The 16594-nt window shown below is 46.9% G+C and overlaps 1 protein-coding gene and 1 long non-coding RNA gene across 12 annotated transcripts in view; one reads left to right on the top strand and one right to left on the bottom strand.

Annotated features, from left to right (window-relative positions):
* MYLK (myosin light chain kinase) overlaps window positions 1–16594 on the bottom strand; it is a 233919-nt gene that overhangs the window by 3757 nt on the left and 213568 nt on the right. For 6 of the 11 annotated variants that reach the window (XM_081571724.1, XM_081571723.1, XM_081571727.1 and 3 more), the window contains 4 exons: window positions 11780–11932; window positions 8670–8793; window positions 2665–2794; window positions 1068–1199 (listed from right to left, as the gene is read on the bottom strand). In XM_081571724.1, the coding sequence (XP_081427850.1) occupies window positions 1068–1199; window positions 2665–2794; window positions 8670–8793; window positions 11780–11932 (539 nt within the window). The remainder of the gene's footprint in view (window positions 1–1067; window positions 1200–2664; window positions 2795–8669; window positions 8794–11779; window positions 11933–16594) is intronic. The other 5 variants (XM_081571725.1, XM_081571729.1, XM_081571730.1 and 2 more) reach the window with 1 other exon arrangement.
* Window positions 12365–14941, top strand: LOC145538882 (uncharacterized). Its single transcript, XR_014077308.1, has 2 exons — window positions 12365–12760; window positions 13516–14941. It is a non-coding gene; the product is annotated as an uncharacterized LOC145538882 (long non-coding RNA).

Raw genomic sequence — 16594 nt, 5'->3', positions numbered from 1 at the left:
CACTCTTTGAAACAATTGGATGAAACATGTGAAAGATGATAGTAGGCCAGGCATTTATAAGCCAACTTGATAATATAGTGATGCAGGAGAAAAATTGTTTCTTCATTCCTACCTTTGGGTTATTTTACCCAAAAGGCATTATCTAGTCAGATTGCTGGAGACTCTTACAATGTGGGAGGCACAGTTTGTTCTTTCTGCTGTCCGTCGCTCTGCTGCCTTGGGGCAGTTAGTCTGACTGAAAATGGCAGACAGCCCTGCAACTTTGTCACATGACAGTCACAGACTTGAAGCAGAGGGGCTGTCTTATCATACCACTTATCTTTCTAGGATGTTGCAGTCTGTGGAAACTTAAATGCTATGTGTCACCAACACTGCTGACTTCTCAGGTCCTATGCTAAGATCCCTTAGGGCTCTTTGAGCTCCAACAACTCAATGTGACCACATTATTTCCGGCTGGTAGAGAAGTACAGGGCAGACAGGCCAGACTTCCCTCTGTCTGAAGTCATGCTGCAGGCTCTCTCTGCCTTTAACCAGTCCCACAACTTTCCCCCATGACTCCATGACATATTTAAAAGATTTGAAAGATTTCCCCTTTCTATCTGTGTCATCTCACAGAGTCCCCAGAGCCACTCAGGGCATTAGACACTGTCTTAAAGAGGAGGGCCTGGGCTTCAGAAGAGCTAAAACACTGCCCCACGTCACACAGAGCTGTCTTCTTCCCATACTGTGCTCTGTACCAGCCTCCCTGTGAGAGCCTTTTGTGGTCAGTTCACATGCTTCCTAGAAGCTTGCAAAGCTCATTTCAATAAGCACGTTCCAGAGCCAAATAGGTCCATGATAAACCACTTTTAACTTGGGTCTAGTGGCTGATGTAAGTAGGTGAAATATCAGAGTGACTAAACAGCACTGTTCTTCAGTGCGTGGAGGGGGGCAGCGGGCCAACTCCTCCTGACCCGTTTTCCCTCACAGCCTGGCTGTTCCAGAACTGACATCTTGCCGAAGGCACACAATAGGGGCCCACCAGCCTGCCACACCCCCTGTACAGGGAAAAACAGCTACAGACTTACCTTCAATCTTGCAGTCAAATCTAGCAGCACTTCCCTCCACAACTTCTAAATCACGAATGGTCTTAGAAAAGTAGGGTTTTACATGGGGCTTCTCCTCAGCGACAGCCTCCAGGAAAGCTTGGGAGACATCTTCTAGAAGATAGGGAAGAGGATGTGGTCATTTCTTTATTCCCTGTTCTCTCCTCTTCCCTGGTTTAAATGAGCTGACTTTTTTTTTTTCAAGTTGTAATGATTTAGCAAATAATGAAGCTTAGAGGACTGAATCATAAGCACACCTTTCTCCTGGGGACAGGGTAGCCTGCTGCCAAATGGTTTTGGCAGAAGAGAGAACTGTGACCAAACTGGGGAAATGTTTGGACTTCCCCCTCCCTTATGCTGACACATTGGAAAAGGAAATAATCTTTAAAAAGGATTTTTGGCTGCATTTCATGCTGTTTAAGGATTCATTTGAGGGTATCTAAGAAGGACAGGAGCACACCAGCCCACCAGCCCTTGGGCCTCCCCCTACCCTCCTCCTGTGGTGGCAGCAGCAGGCCTTCATCTGCTCCTTGGGACAGAAGAGCCAGATCTTAGAGACGTTGTCGACTTGCCTATTGCCTGCTGTGGAGCAGTCTATTCCACAAGGATACTGCCTTCACAGTGTGTGACTCTGGACCAGGATTTGGGATTGGTCCAGGGAAAAGCCGTAACTTGGAGGGGTTCCTGACCCTCTCCTTCCCCTTCAGGCTATTTCTGGGTCGTCTGGGGAGTGGCAGGGGTGGAAAAGGAGGGACCAGGCCCATGTGCAGCAGAGTCGGTCCCCGGGTGCATCAGGGCAGCTCAAGCAGTTTCATCAATTATTCCTTGTGCACAATGGGATCTAGACTCAGCTTCTCACCTCCAGATACCAAAGGCATCAGGCAGCAGGGAGGTAGTGCCTCAGGCTAAATGAGGCACCTCAAGATGACAGAGGCCATACCCTACATATATCAAAGCAGTAAGAGGCCGAGGCCTTCACTGAGGAGATGGATGGGGTAGCCTCTCTAAGACAGTGGGCAAGCAACTAACCCTGTTGGACTTTAGGAGGGGCCCTGCCAATCACTGTCTACCCGATTCAAACAAACAACATGTTTCAGCATAACAAAAACTACCAAAAAATATGGACTATCTGAGTTAACTATTGTTAAAAGACAAGCACAAAGACACATTAAAAAAATTGAAGCATATTTTTAAAAAGTACACCACTATATGCGACTTATTTATGTCTGCCTGTCATACAAACATTGCTTTTGTAATAAGGAAACTTTTCATGCAGTCTTTGCTAATTCTTGTGTAAAGTATAGGGAAAAGACCATCTAGTTCTATTAGACAAAGAATAACTTTCCTTCTGAAAATAGTTCAGCCTCGGGTGAAACAGTTAAAGAGCAATTACTAGATTTAGTAATTATTGTCAGGGCAATGTAAAAATAGTTCTGAATTTTTCCTTGTAGGTTGTATTAAGGAAAAATAAAATCAATCTCCCACCTTAAAGAAAAAAAACAACTCTAAAGCCCCCTCCAACCCCCAACCCTTCCTTTCTCACCATTTGGCTGAAGAAAATCTCTCTGGAGTCCCTTACCTTCAGATTCTAGTTTTTCTGCATTGAGCGGGCTGGTTGGTGACCCTGTTGAGGATTTCCTGCCACTGAGCCCTGAGATCATTGCCATAGAGGACAGTCTTCCGATGGCTCTCACAGCATTGCCCGTTTTCTGGAAAATAGACACTGGCGTTGGGCTCAGGTGGTGTCCTTGGTTCCAGCTGAGCAGCTCAGGGAGAAAAGCCCAGCCGGGGAGAAGCAGTTGTCCCCGAGATGAGGGCCTCCTGAGTGCTGAGCTCCGCCAGAGGAGTGAGCCCAACCTTGCTCTGCTCAGCACTATCAGCGTGTCAGAAGATGTTCGGAGAATGGAATGGGGCCTGGAACCGATGTGTGCGTTAATGTGACTAAACAAGGTCAACATGAGACAAAAACCCTTTTCATACTGTGCTTCAACTCCCATAAAAGGGATAGTTTATATAAAGCAACTGCGGGCTGAGACAGCTCCAAAGACTTATTGCGGACGGGGCCCAGTGGAGCTGTTTCTCATAAAACAATGCTAGTGATAGGATTTTAATTGGGCAAGAGAACAGTTACTACAGATCCCACAGGTCCTGTTGGAAAGACAAAAAAAAAAAAAAAAGCCTTCTATTGACCATAGGCAAGTAGCCTCTTCGGGCTTAGCCTCTCTGGGCTTCAGTTTCCTTCTCTTTATAAGGAGGGGGTTGGACAAGATGATCTCCAAGGTCTCATCTAGGTCTCATCTAATTCTGTTTATGATTCAGATACTTAGGAGATTTGGAGAAACACTCTGCTGGCCCCAGCACAAGTCTTCAGTGGAGTTCTGGAGGGGTATTCCTCCCTGAGGTACACCCAGTTTTCAAAAAGCAGCACCCGAAGAAATGAAAAGCACAGCACTTGGCTTTTCTGAGCCGAGGCGCCTTGGGAGAGGACAGAATTCCTACTGAAAAAGATGCCAGGACTTGAACATTTTCTTTGTATTGTGAAAATTCTACCAAGCACAAGATTTAGGTCAAGAAGTCCCCAACCACACTTAATTGTGTCTGTGTTTCTCACCTTTAAGATTCTACCCCTTTCCTACAGTAAATGGAATGAAAGACTAAGATAAGAAACTAAAGCATAACCAGTGCTTTCCAGCCCTGCACCTCAAGCATCTTCTGAAGTATCCAAATGCTGTGCATCCAGGGAGCAGATGTCACCACAGACTGGCTACTGAGAGAGGAAGGAAATAGCCTGTACAAAGGCAACGGCTGGCACTTACCCACTGGACCTCAAACTGTGCTGGAAAAGCCATTTTCTCCTGAATTCACACACTAAAGCATTTCAGGCAGGCCAGTATACTTCATTTAAAAATTATTTCAAAAGTAAAGAATTTCAGGGTACTAGGGAATCATACAGAAAATGTGTGTATGTGTGGTTTAAGCAGAGACCTACTTCTGTAACCACAGTCACTTTCCTGTTATGTCACATCCCATCCTGGCTGTAGACTCCTTTCACGCACTCTCAACAGGCATTCCATCTCACCCTGTCCTCTGGTCATCCACCCTCTCACACACACATTGTGTGGTGTGGTTATGCCCCTGGCCCTCTGGCCTACAGTGAAGCTAGATCACTCTAAAAGGAACCCAGGAGGCCCCAGATGGAGGTGATGAAGAGAGAAGGCAAGGGATGATGACCCACTGTGTGCAGAAGCACTGTGGCCCTGCAGAGAATGCCCTGGCAGACAGTCCACCTGGCAACTTGCAAGCTCTTCTGGGAGAAGCTGTTACTGGTGACATAATTGATCTGTTTGTTCTGCTAGCTGGAGTGTGGGGAGACCCAGTTCTTCCCAGGGAAGCTTACCCTGACCTCAGGAATGGCTCAGAGGTGGTGTCAGCCACAGCAGCCCTCCCTACTGAGTCCACATTGGACTAGACTACTTCCTAACCAGCCCTTCTCAGCTCTCTGTTGCCTTCATCCAACACAGACTAGCTTGCCCTAGGCTGGAGTCTTTAAACTCAGACGGTTCATTCCTAACAAGGGACAGGCTAGTACTCTAACCACTGATTATACTATGACCTTGTACAAGTCAGTTCCCCTCTCTGGGCCTTATGGTTGGACCGGAAGATTCGAATCTCCCTGTAGCTCTAGTCTTCTACAGAAAGACTATGATTCAGACATACAAATGGTAGCAGGGAATGCTCCCCTTGAATCCATGGGCTCTCTAGTCCCAAACACCTGGGGGCAGGACTGTCTTCATTTGTATGGTGTAGAAAAGTGAAGTCTTTCCTCTTCTATTAACAAAATGACTCAGGAAGCTAGGAGAACAAGGCAAATCAAACCGTTACATTTCAGAGGAGGCAGCAAATAACAAACAAATAGACCACACATTGGGGGAAATTTTCCATCAGATGGAGCGATAGACCATATAATTTCTAAAACAGGGAGAGATGTAAGCACTCAATAAAGAAAATCTTAAAAATAACCTACACATCAGCAGTCAATCTTTGGAAGCTGATTCATGGAGAAAAAACGTTGGTGGGGAAGTTATTTATCAGAACTAGAAAAGAACATATATGTTCTAGCCTTCCAGTTTTATGCCTTTGAGCTGAAAATTGGTTGCTGCTTTGCTAACCAAGACTTTTGGAAATGTTTAAAACATTACCAAAGGAAGTTTCAATTCTTGAGAAGTTCCATCCTTGTCTTGAGGAAGCCTTTTTTCTTATTGGAGAGCAATTGGCTACACTGGGTTCCTGTGTTCTAGGCGGGCAGAGTCTGTTAATGGTTTTCTTGACACAGCACAGACTCCCTCCCCTGGGAAAGGCAGCAAGGATGACTAACCATCCTGGTTTCCCAGAACTGAGAGATTGCCCGCAATGTGAGTTTTTTGGGGATAAAGCTGAGACAGGCCCTGGAAAATCCAGGCAAGGTGATCACCCTAAAGCCAGGCAGCCATCATGGGCCCTACCTATACACCAACAGCCCCAAGACTACAATTTCCCCTGAGAATGCATATTATCTAAATGTAATGGCCAGGGGTGCCATATTCCCTGGTGGCTCAGTGGCAAAGAATCCTCCTGCAATGCAGGAGACGCAGGTTCAATCCTCAGGTCGGGAAGATCTCCTGGAGAAGGAAATGGCAACCCACTTCAGTATTCTTGTGTGGAAAATCCCATGGACAGAGAAGCCTGGCAGGCTACAGTCCATGGGGTTGCAAAGAGTCAGACAGGACTTAGTGACTAAACAACAACAACAAGGGCCAAGAGTACTCCATGCAGTATTGAGTCAAAAGCCTTCTTCCCCAAGGCCCTTTGGTCCATAGTACTGAGGTCTTTGTGGTTCTCAGAGAACAAAGACAGCTGCCTACAAGCCTTCAATTCATAGTCCTCTGCTTCCATTTTGCAGTGCAGAAGCCCTGTTGTCCTGCTCAACTTGCCCACCGTCAATGCTACTACTCACCACCATGTCTTTTCAACATTCTTTTGATAGAAATTAAAAAAAAAAAAACCAACCCTACTCTCTTTCAGAATAACTTCATTCTAAGATCAGTAATATGATTAGTCATCTATCTATTGCCTTGCTTGTTAGGATTTATTCCCATGTTACTACCTTCCCCTTTTATGAAAACCACACCCGAATGATAACTAGGAACTGTTTCTCATGCAGCTGTAGAGTCTGGGCCACCTGCCCCTCTCCCTCCATCACAGTGCACCCCTTTCTATTCCCCTCCACTGTACTCTGCCTCACCACACAGAGCCTCAGCTGCTCCGAGAGGGAACCCCTACTCCAGGTGTGCCAAGGTCTTGGTATCCAGAGCTGAAAATGTGGAAAACATTTTCCTAAGGAAGAAATGTAACACAAGATGGTCAGAGGCAGCTGAACTATTACCAGCTTCAGGGACATTATGTGTTGAATGGGATTTGGTAGACTACTTTTCTGTGTAATTTTATGAAACCTAACCACTGTTTCTGTGGAAAAGCTATTTATAAATGCTGCTACTATATTAAAATAGGAAGTTAATGTTCCTTCTCTGAATTCTTAATTTTCTTTCTCATTTTCAAAAAACCTTTTGGCTAATAACACTATAAACAGCAAGAAAAAATGTAAGTGATTAAAATATCACCACAAATTATGGTTTCCTGACCCATCTGACTGAAAAATTCCATTTATTTCCTTTGGAATCTCTGTTATCTCTTCTCTGCCCTATCCCTTGGGTTTAGGCTCTTTCTGGCTTTGGTTCAGCAGCAGATGTGTGGATGCTCCCAGAAGCCTGACATGATAAGGCTGCCCTTTAACCCACAACCTCATCCAAGCAAAACCCAGTGAGATTTCCTGCTCTGAGAACTGCCCCACCCCCACACCAGTCACCCTATGCACTTCAGAAATACTGCTGTTTCTTTGAGATCTACTGGCCACAGGATCATTCATAAAGCCAACCCTTGATTTAGTGGCCTCTCCCCACCCCCCACCCCCTTTTTTTTTTAAAAAAGAACATTTGCTACTCTGATTTTACTGGATCCTACTGGCACCGGAAGGTGAGGTAAGCAGCATGGCATTCCCACTCACCAGGCACTTGAGGAAAGTGAGGAGATCACTCAACTTCAGGAGGGCATAATCAAGAACTGACTTCCACCTCAGGGGGTCTGTGAGATGTGCGGAGGTCGAGTCCCTCAGACCCACACCCCCGAAGCCCCTCGCTCTCCTGCTTCTCTCAACCTTTGTGTGAACTTAGACTTCTCAATGACCTGTGGTTTAGTCATTCTGTGTGGCAAATCACCAGTGTCCCAGTTGCCCCTAGAACAGTGATTTCTTTTTCTCTGCCACAGAGGCAAGGTCTAAAGCCCTGGTCCCCTGAATGCCAGCTAAAAGACTGCTCCTGTCGTGCCAGCATGACCAGGGTGAGGTCTGGTTCATAGCTCTGAGCTTCTTCCTCCATCTGTGCTGTTATCCCCTCCTCTCTGTGTTTTACCCATGTTCCATGGCCAACTTCAAACTCCTGCCCTTGGCAGCCTTTCCTGACAACCACATCCAACTCTGGTGTGATTGGCTCCATCCTCTGTCCACACTCACATATATGGGTATGGAGAACTATAGTGATCGTTTATAATTCTTGCTGTGTGTTATGTCCTTTTATGTCTATTTGCTTTTCAGGTCTCTGTTTCACTATATACTCACTGAGTATAGAAACCATGTACCCTCTAGTAGCCCAGGAATTTTATACTACTAGCAGTGATAATAAAAATAAAATAGAGGATGATAAGTTCTCTATGGATTTAGATGATAATTTTCTCCATCTGCTAACAATCAGAGGCAATTTGTGTCATTAAATTGTGTGTTGTTAAGACTGTGTAACTGGAGCTAGTCTCTGGGTTTGAATGCTGGCTTTCCCATGCTTACTAGCTGTGATCCTGGGTGACTTTCCTAACTTTTCTCTGCCTTGTTTGTCTTGAGAATTGGGGATAACAGTAGTACCTGCCTCCCAGGATTAAAAGATAATTTGCATAGAAAGTGCTTTGAATGTTCCCTGACACGTAGCCAGCTCTCTGTACATATTGGCTACCGATCTCATTTGTGAACACTTACTATATGCCAAGTAATGTACTAGAGGTTAGTACATCTTTATGATCATCTCATATAATCCTCAACGATGCTGTGATTTGGTACCACTATTATCCCCATTTTATAGATGAGTAAATGAAGGCACAGCAAGGTTAAGTAACTTGGTTAAGGATTTGCAGCTAGTAACGCACAACCCCCCATGTCTCTCATTGTAGATCACATGCCCACCTCCTTTATGGTAAAGAAATGTTAAAACCATCACACTGCCTATAACAAGATCACATTCTCCAGGGTTGCCAAATAGTCCTGCAAGTGACATTGCTCATCCTTACCCACAAAGACATGAAATGTCAGTCTTGGTCCCAGACTATTTCAGAAATAAATGTAAATATTTTTATGGAGTGAGGTTAGGGCAAGTTGGGAATGAGGGTGGCTTGAATAAAGCAATTATGAGGGGCAAGAGACCAGTCCAAAGTGACCCCTGCCATTACCTGCCATTTCCTTCTTGCCATGTACTTCTTCATCCGGTCCTTGGAGAGTTTCTTGGCCTCCATATTCTTGGTGTCTTTCATTAGCCATGGATGCTGAAGGCACTGGGTGCAGTTCAAACGGTTTCTGATAGAGGCAGAGATCAGAGGATTTCTGAGCAGAAGGGGATCTCAGAGACTGCTGGTCAGACCAGAAACAGGAGGTCACCTGTCCCTAGATACATGGGGCAGAGCCCATGGCTGTCTGCTTCCAACCCATCCACTGTGATGAGAATCATGGTGATCCAGCCTTTTTCCTCTCTTGGTCTGGGTTACACTGACTAGACCCAAGATAGATTAGTGTTAAGAATGCCTAAACACTGATGGGCAGCTGGAGTCTCATGACCTGCCCATGGGGTCTAGAGAGGGTAAGTGCTGGAGGACAGACATGTCTTGGGATGACTGGCACCATATTCCAGGGTGGGGTTTTTCTGCTGGTCACATGAGGGCTGGGAGTTATGGATGCCAGATCCTTCTACCTCTGTCTGATGGAGGGAAGAGTGAAACCTTAAGTCCAAATCTTCGAGAATCAGTGAACTCTCAAGTTTTATGGTGTGGTGGAGTATAAGATTTTTTCCTATTAAAACTCAAAAGAGGTATGTCTTATGTTCAACCCATGAGTTATGACAACCTTAGACCTGCACTGAAATTCATTTAATTTTCTGAAAGCTCTGGGAATCTAGACATATTTCAGGGCCATCACCTTAATTATAGAAGGACTGCTGCTGCTGCTGCTAAGTCACTTCAGTCGTGTCCGACTCTGTGCAACCCCATAGATGGCAGCCCACCAGGCTCCTCCATCCCTGGGATTCTCCAGGCAAGAATACTGGAGTGGGTTGCCATTGCCTTCTCCAATGCATAAAAGTGAAAAGTGAAAGTAAAGTTGCTCAGTCGTGTCTGACTCCTAGCGACCCCATGGACTGCAGCCTACCAGGCTCCTCCGTCCATGGGATTTTCCAGGCAAGAATACTGGAGTGGGTTGCCATTGCCTTCTCCGATAGAAGGATTAGTAAAGTCCAAAGCACCAAGTGCTAACATACGTAGAAAATGAGTAAAAGTAAATTTGCTAAATATATAAAAATGTAGTGATCTTTATAAGTGGATATGGATTATTTTAATTTTCTTATATTCAAAATTTGTACAATTTACATATATTTATTTATAATAGAAAACATTTTAAAAAGTGCTGATAGATGGAGATTTCTGGTTGAAGACATGCTGAGTTTGAGTTTATGGGAATCTAGTGTCTTGATCTATATGAAATCAATTCTTGGATGAGTCCATTTTACAAGCACAGAGGATGCAGCACATTACTGAATAAACTCAAGGTCAGATGAGAAGATATGTGATATAAACAATACCTCATTTATCAAACCGTGGATAAACGAAGCCTGGTTGACAGAAGCCATCCTTGGACCAGAGTCATTAGGAGGGAGGCTTCTATCTCCCTGGGGCACCTTGGAAGTGGGGATCCCTCACACCAGAAGGGAATCCAGGCCCCCCACAACATCCAGATCTTCCCTGAGTCAGGCCTACTTCTGATATAAAGACTGGGACAGAAAAATGCTAAGAGGACCTCACTGCCAAAGAGTGCGGACTGTCTCCTCTGGTGAGGAGTTTGGCCCAGAGCTGGCTACAAAGGACCAAGAGGTGGGTGCGTAACCAGAAAACCAGACAGAACCACTTAAGAGAACCCCTAACCTCACTCCTTTAGCATCTGCACTCTCCTGTCCCAAACAGGATTTCTCCCAGAGTAGGCAAGATGAGGGACAGCCTCGGAGGGGTGGGGTGGCAGGTGGGGGTGGAGTTGTGGGGGTGAGTTTCACTATCTTCTGGGGAAAAGCCTAGAGCTGCTCCTATTGTCAAATGGGACACCCCATGTTTGAGCCAGGCCTTGCATCATCTGGCCAACTGTTCACAAAGCGGTGAGGAGTCCAGTAGCCAGTTGTCCCCACCTAACACTGCCACTGCTCCCTTCCCTGGGGCAGGACAGTCTTCCCTGCACACACACAGCCCCGCTCACCTTCCTGCTGTGATGGAGCAACTTCCCTGCTCCACTGAATCCTGTCCAACCACATGCAAGACCCCTCCTCTGCTCTAGCCTCCTCTACTGTTCCAATGCTTCTCTCACTGAAAAACTGACAAGCACCTTGGGCATCTGACCTTTCCTCACAGCCTTAGGCTGTCTATATGCCTGAACACTCCAGCCTCCTGATATCTGCAGATGTTTTACACAGTCATCCACTGACCACCTTGGCAACTCTGTGCAGCCCTGCAAAGTGGGGCTGGGGAACCTCACAGGCTGCACTGTTAGTGGGACCGAGACGGAGCTGCGATAGCAGTCTCATTGACCAGTGGTGGAAGGCACCTGGCTATACTCAGGCAGTCGGAGAAGGCAATAGCAACCCACTCCAGTACTCTTGCCTGGAAAATCCCATGGATGGAGGAGCCTGGTAGGCTGCAGTCCATGGGGTTGCTAAGAGTCGGACACGACGGAGCGACTTCACTTTCACTTTTCACTTTCATGCACTGGAGAAGGCAATGGCAACCCACTCCAGTATTCTTGCCTGGAGAATCCCAGGGATGGGGGAGCCTGGTGGGCTGCCGTCTATGGGGTTGCACAGTCGGACACGACTGAAGTGACTTAGCAGCAGCAGCATACTCAGGCAGGCAGTTCCTACATATTATAGCTGCTAAATAAGCATCAAGCCAGAACAGCTGGGAGTATGATCAGGCCCCACAAATAGGATCTCTTCCCTGAAATCCTAGAAGGTGGGATAAAGTTTTAGCAGGAATGCTGCTGGCCACAGCTGTACATGGAAAATAAAAGGGGCTGTCATTACTCACACACAAGCTGCCTCTTTCCCTAAACACTCAGTCAAGGGTTGCTTTTCAAGAGAGGTGTCTGTGCTTCTACAGAGAGGAAGGCCCCTTGCTGGGCCCTCATGCACACTATGCCCACCCTCCTGTCCTCGGGTACAGAAGAGCCCACCACAGGGAAAGGAAGTCACTGGCTCTGGACCCCAGTCCAGGGTTGTGGGGAGCCCCAAAAGACTAAAAGCCCAACTCGTTACTTCATATCCTTCTTCAGCAAGTTGCTGATAAAATCCTTGGCGTCATCGGAGATCTCGTCGAAGGCCTCGTCGTCGAAGTCCCAGGTGGCTGAGGTAACGTTGGCTAAGGTTTCGTTGTCATTGTCACCCATGAAGGGGGACAGCCCACTGACCCTGGGGGACAAGAGAGGAGAGCAGTGAGTGGGGGAGGCTGGCAGAGAGGGTGGTCCCCCAGGGGAGCGCTCACTGAGGGCAGAGGGGAGGGCGCCCCCAGCACCGCTGCCTCTCCTCCCACCCGGGAAAGAAGAGGGCATGCTCTCAGCCTGACTCACTGTACTTCTGGGATGTCCCCCACCTGCCTGTGAAGCTGAGGTGGAAGGAGTTTTCTCCAGTTTACCATTTCCACACAGTACAGCAGGGCCTTCCTCCCTGTTGTCTGTTCTTCCCCGAAGCCCAGGCTAGAATGTGGCCCCACACAATCTTCTCTAATGTCCTAGAGGACGAGTCCCCTCCTCCCCGGGGCCCCTCCCCACACCCTGTGGACCCGTCAGGTGACACAGCACGGGTCACCCTGCCCTGTCCCGCCCTCTCACCTTTCACCCTCAGCACCAAGAACAGGGCCAGCCCACGCAGGGCTCAGCAAGCGTGTCTCCAGGGATGGTGAACCGCGAGCCTGCAGTGTAAGTCTGGGGATCCAGCTACACTTGAGTTCAAAGCTCCTGAGGCATTTAGGCCAAACCAGAGAGCTTCCCTCAAAGGGACCAAGGCCTGTTCATTTGCTGGGTGACCTTGGACCCCGATTTCCATGTGTCAGCTTCCTCCTCCGTTAGATGGACAACCTGCTACTGAACTGCGGAGTGGTTACCACGCCGCCTCTCCCTGTTCTCCTCCTCCTGGATCCTCATCATCATGACAGCAGACATCTATCAAACACAGACTATGTGCCATGCACTGGGCAGAGAGCTAAAGCAGATTCAGTCTTAACACCACCCTTTAACCCAGGTAACACATCACTTGGTTTAACAGATAAGGAAACTGACACACCAAGTGGGGTTAAATAACTTGCCCAAGGTTTTGCAGTCAGTGAGCCCCTTCCCTAACTGCTCCTTTGTACTATCACTTCCGGAGAGATGAAGTCAGCCACTGCCTAAAGCACTGGCAGGAGGCCTGGTCTGCAGTAAAAAGCTTGGTCTGTGACCATAGCTATTACACAGCTCCTCTGTACACAGTTCACCCCCATTGCCTCATCAATCTGTGATCCTGGGAATGATTCATTTACCAATAGCTCAAGCCAAATAAAATTTGGAAGGTGAACTATCTCAAAGTCAAATGGAACAGACTTCTGGCTTACTGGCCTCACTTCTGGACACCTCATCTCCACCCCAACCATCCAGCCCTCCACCCATCTTGATCCAGGGCTAGCCTCACGGGCCTTAGAAGAGCCCCACTCTTGGTTTAATGCTCTGCTGCCATAATTTTGAAATTACTAATAACGTTGCACAAGCTACTCTACTTTTTAATGCTGCATTGGACCCCACAAATTATGTATCTGGTCCTGTCTGCCCCTCGAGATGTATTGTGCCATCAGCCTTCACAGTTAAGGCTTCACTAACATCCCTTGCCCCAAATCCATCATCATAAACAATAATTCAAACCCTTCGGGAGCTGTTTTGCCATTTGAGAAGCCTCAGCTTATGAAATACACCCCTCCCTGAATATTAAGTTTTGTAAAACAAAACCCATTGCATTTTTGCAAGGAAATCTTGCCATGGGAAGAAGAACCCTACGGTGAAAATCTTCATTTAAAAAAAAAAAGAAGAAGGCTTTTCGGAGAGACTTATCTCACCCTAATCAACGTATTTGTGCTTTTGAATAAGAGACTTTTATAGATGGCATTAAAATGTCTTAAAGCAAGACAGTAATTTACGTTTTGAGATGGCATGGAGACAATCACTCTTGATCACCTCACAGTGAGGGAAGGGTGGGAGTCTCTGCAGTTATGTAATACTCTTTTTCTCTGGGCCTCTGAGTCCCTCCTTGTACATCAAGGGTACTGGGCTAGAATTCCTAGGGGTTCCCAGTATTCCTGGCTCTCTGACCCTGGGTGACCTTGACTAGTCCCATTAAGATAGAGCCTGACTCTTGCCCCTCAGCTATGTGCTTCCTTCCTTCTGCATTTTCCATTTGAGACAAAGGGGAAAGTCCTGCAGTGTGCCAAGAGATTGCGGGAAAGCCAACAACCCCACTGTGGAATGCTGAAAGGCCCCCTTCTGTAAACCTCCTTTCCTAATTAGGAACTGCAATCCTGCAAAAATAGGGCTTAATCTCTGTGTGATGTTCACAGTCGGGGACAGCCTCCTGGCCTCTGGCCTCTGGCAATCCTTTTCCTGGCAGCCCCTCCATCTGAGATCCCCCTGAGCCTTGGCTGCCTCCTCGACTGCCCCAGCTCCCCCAGCACACCCCCTGATAAAGAGAATGTGTCTCCAAAACAAAACTTGCACAATATGCAGAGCATGATGACGAAGAGAGTATTGGAATTTTAGTAATCCTGTCTCTTGGTGGTGGGATTTTGCAGAATTTTTAAACTTTCTTTCTTGGACTTTTTTTTTTTAAGTGCTAGAATTTGCATAGGATCATATGCGGTTGGGTTGTTCAACCCAATCAACAAACATAATAACCTTATCATTATAAACACACCGACTCACCTCTTTTCCTAGTCTTACCTAATTTTTAACTGAAGGAGATCAGAGTACACCACCCCAAAAGGTGAACATTGCATTGGCATGAACATTGCATTGAGCTGAAGGCAATTAACTCTTTGTCCCACCTCTTTCTGTCTAAAAGCAGGACATAAATGTCTCTTTGTTAAGGTGACATGAATTTCCATTTGGTCTGTTTGTCCATTTCTTCTCTTATCAGGAGGAGAAAAAAGACCCTCATCTGCATATTAGATCTTGCTAAACAGTCTCTATACATTTCCTCCTCACCTTGTCACAATTTAGCCCCTCCAGAAGCTACAAACCCTTTTTCCTTTGTCCAGTTATTTCTATACAATTTATCACTCTTTGTTAAAGTAGTATATAAGCTCCAAATTTTAAATGCACCTTGAGTCACATTTCTTTATGAACACCTTTATGAACATTTATTATATGTACATAATTAAATCTGTTTTCTTTTTGTTAATCTGTCTTTTGTCAGTTTGATTTCCAAGCCCCCAAGAACTGAATCTACGAGGGTAAAGGAAAGTTTTTTCCTTCCCAATATAACCAATGAATTTGTTTGGTTTTCACAAAACTGTAATCAATGTGGGCAAGTTCTTGGATCCTCTACTTCTTCTTCACTTGACATTGTCTTTCACAAGTGTATACAGTCTTCATGTTCATTTTTAATGGTTAAATACTAGTTTTTGTGCTAATGAGTCAACAAAGGATATGACTTCAGGGTGTTCTGATTTTTTAATTCTTAATCTCTTACTGCAGCCAAACTTCACCAGGGAATCTGATGCAGAGACCCATTCTGCTCGCAGAACAGAACATCGGGAGAAAGAAGGCGAAAATGCCTCTTAAACTACACTTTCTCTATAATTTTTTTAAACAGCAGATGACCCCACTGCATGAACAGTCAGCAAAGGGGACCACATATCTGCCAGCAGAACTATTGAGTGCTTAGGAAGGGGTTAGTCTTTTCTCCCATTTTAGCCTTGGGATACTCATTCCTGGTGTGCTGGGAAGATCTGAGAGGGCTAGGGGGATGCCCAGAGGAAGAGCTGGGCATCGTTTTGTGCAGTAGCCCACGAAATAACAACCCAGGGTTTAGTCATGTTAACCACAGCCCAGGTCCCTGGAGAGCAAACCTGCAGGTGTTTTCTGGACCTGGTGTGGGTGTGGGGTGCCTGGAGGTCACAGGAGCTGGAGTCAGAGAGCATGTCTGGACTCAGCGACTTAGAGGGCAGGGGCAGCCCTGGGTGGAGCTCCTGGATCCCTGTGAAGAGCCCTGCATCCAAATCTGAGTCTGAGTAGGTACCTGATGCTTGGGCACTGGGACTTCTCCCCATTCACAAGGCTGCTGTCCCCAGAAGTCACACTCCAGATGGGATGGACCTGGCTCTCTGGACCATGGTGTGTGTGTGTGCTTAATTGCTCAGTCGTGTCCGACTCTTTTCGACCCCATGGACTGTAGCCCACCAGGCTCCTCTGTCCGTGGGATTTTCCCAGGCAAGAATAGAGGAGTGGGTTGCCATTTCCTTCTCCAGGAGATCTTCCCAACCCAGGGATCAAACTGGTGTCTCCTGTGTCTCCTGCATTGGCAGGTGGATTCTTTGCCTGTTGAGCCTTGGACCATGGTGCTTGCTCACAAATTAGCTAAGAATGGGAAGTCTGCTGCTGAGCCTAGCAGGAAGATGATAGGGAGGAGAAAGCAGAGTGGAGGCCTGAGGGAGGGAAGGAGGAGAAGGAATTCTGGAGTAGGGGTGAGACCAGGACACAGAGATGGGTCTCCACAGGCAGTAAAGGAACACCAAGTCCTCAGGAAACTGGAGAAAGGAAACAGGAGAGGAAAGGAGGCTTAGAATGTCTTCAAGGTTGAAGTATGGCCAAGAGGGCCCAGTCCTCTCTCCTCCTGCCAGAAACCACACAGGGATTGCTAACAGCAGAAGTCTCAGCGGATTCGTGAAATCTCTTCTCTCCCTTCAGAATCAGGGGTGAGAGGGTAGGGGCCCCACAACCCAGCCAGCTGCATCTCTGCCCTGCCTGGGGACCCTGGGCTGGCCGTGGGGCTGGGTTTCCTGTGCTGTGACAGGATCTGCCCTGATCTCTCCAAAGGTGTGAGGAGGAATTC

Source organism: Giraffa tippelskirchi, chromosome 2, assembly GCF_054371585.1.
Source record: "Giraffa tippelskirchi isolate mGirTip1 chromosome 2, T2T-mGirTip1v1.2.pri, whole genome shotgun sequence".
Taxonomy (NCBI): domain Eukaryota; kingdom Metazoa; phylum Chordata; class Mammalia; order Artiodactyla; family Giraffidae; genus Giraffa; species Giraffa tippelskirchi.
The sequence above is the reverse complement of the archived record's forward strand: the minus strand, read 5'-3'. Positions and strand labels throughout refer to the sequence as shown.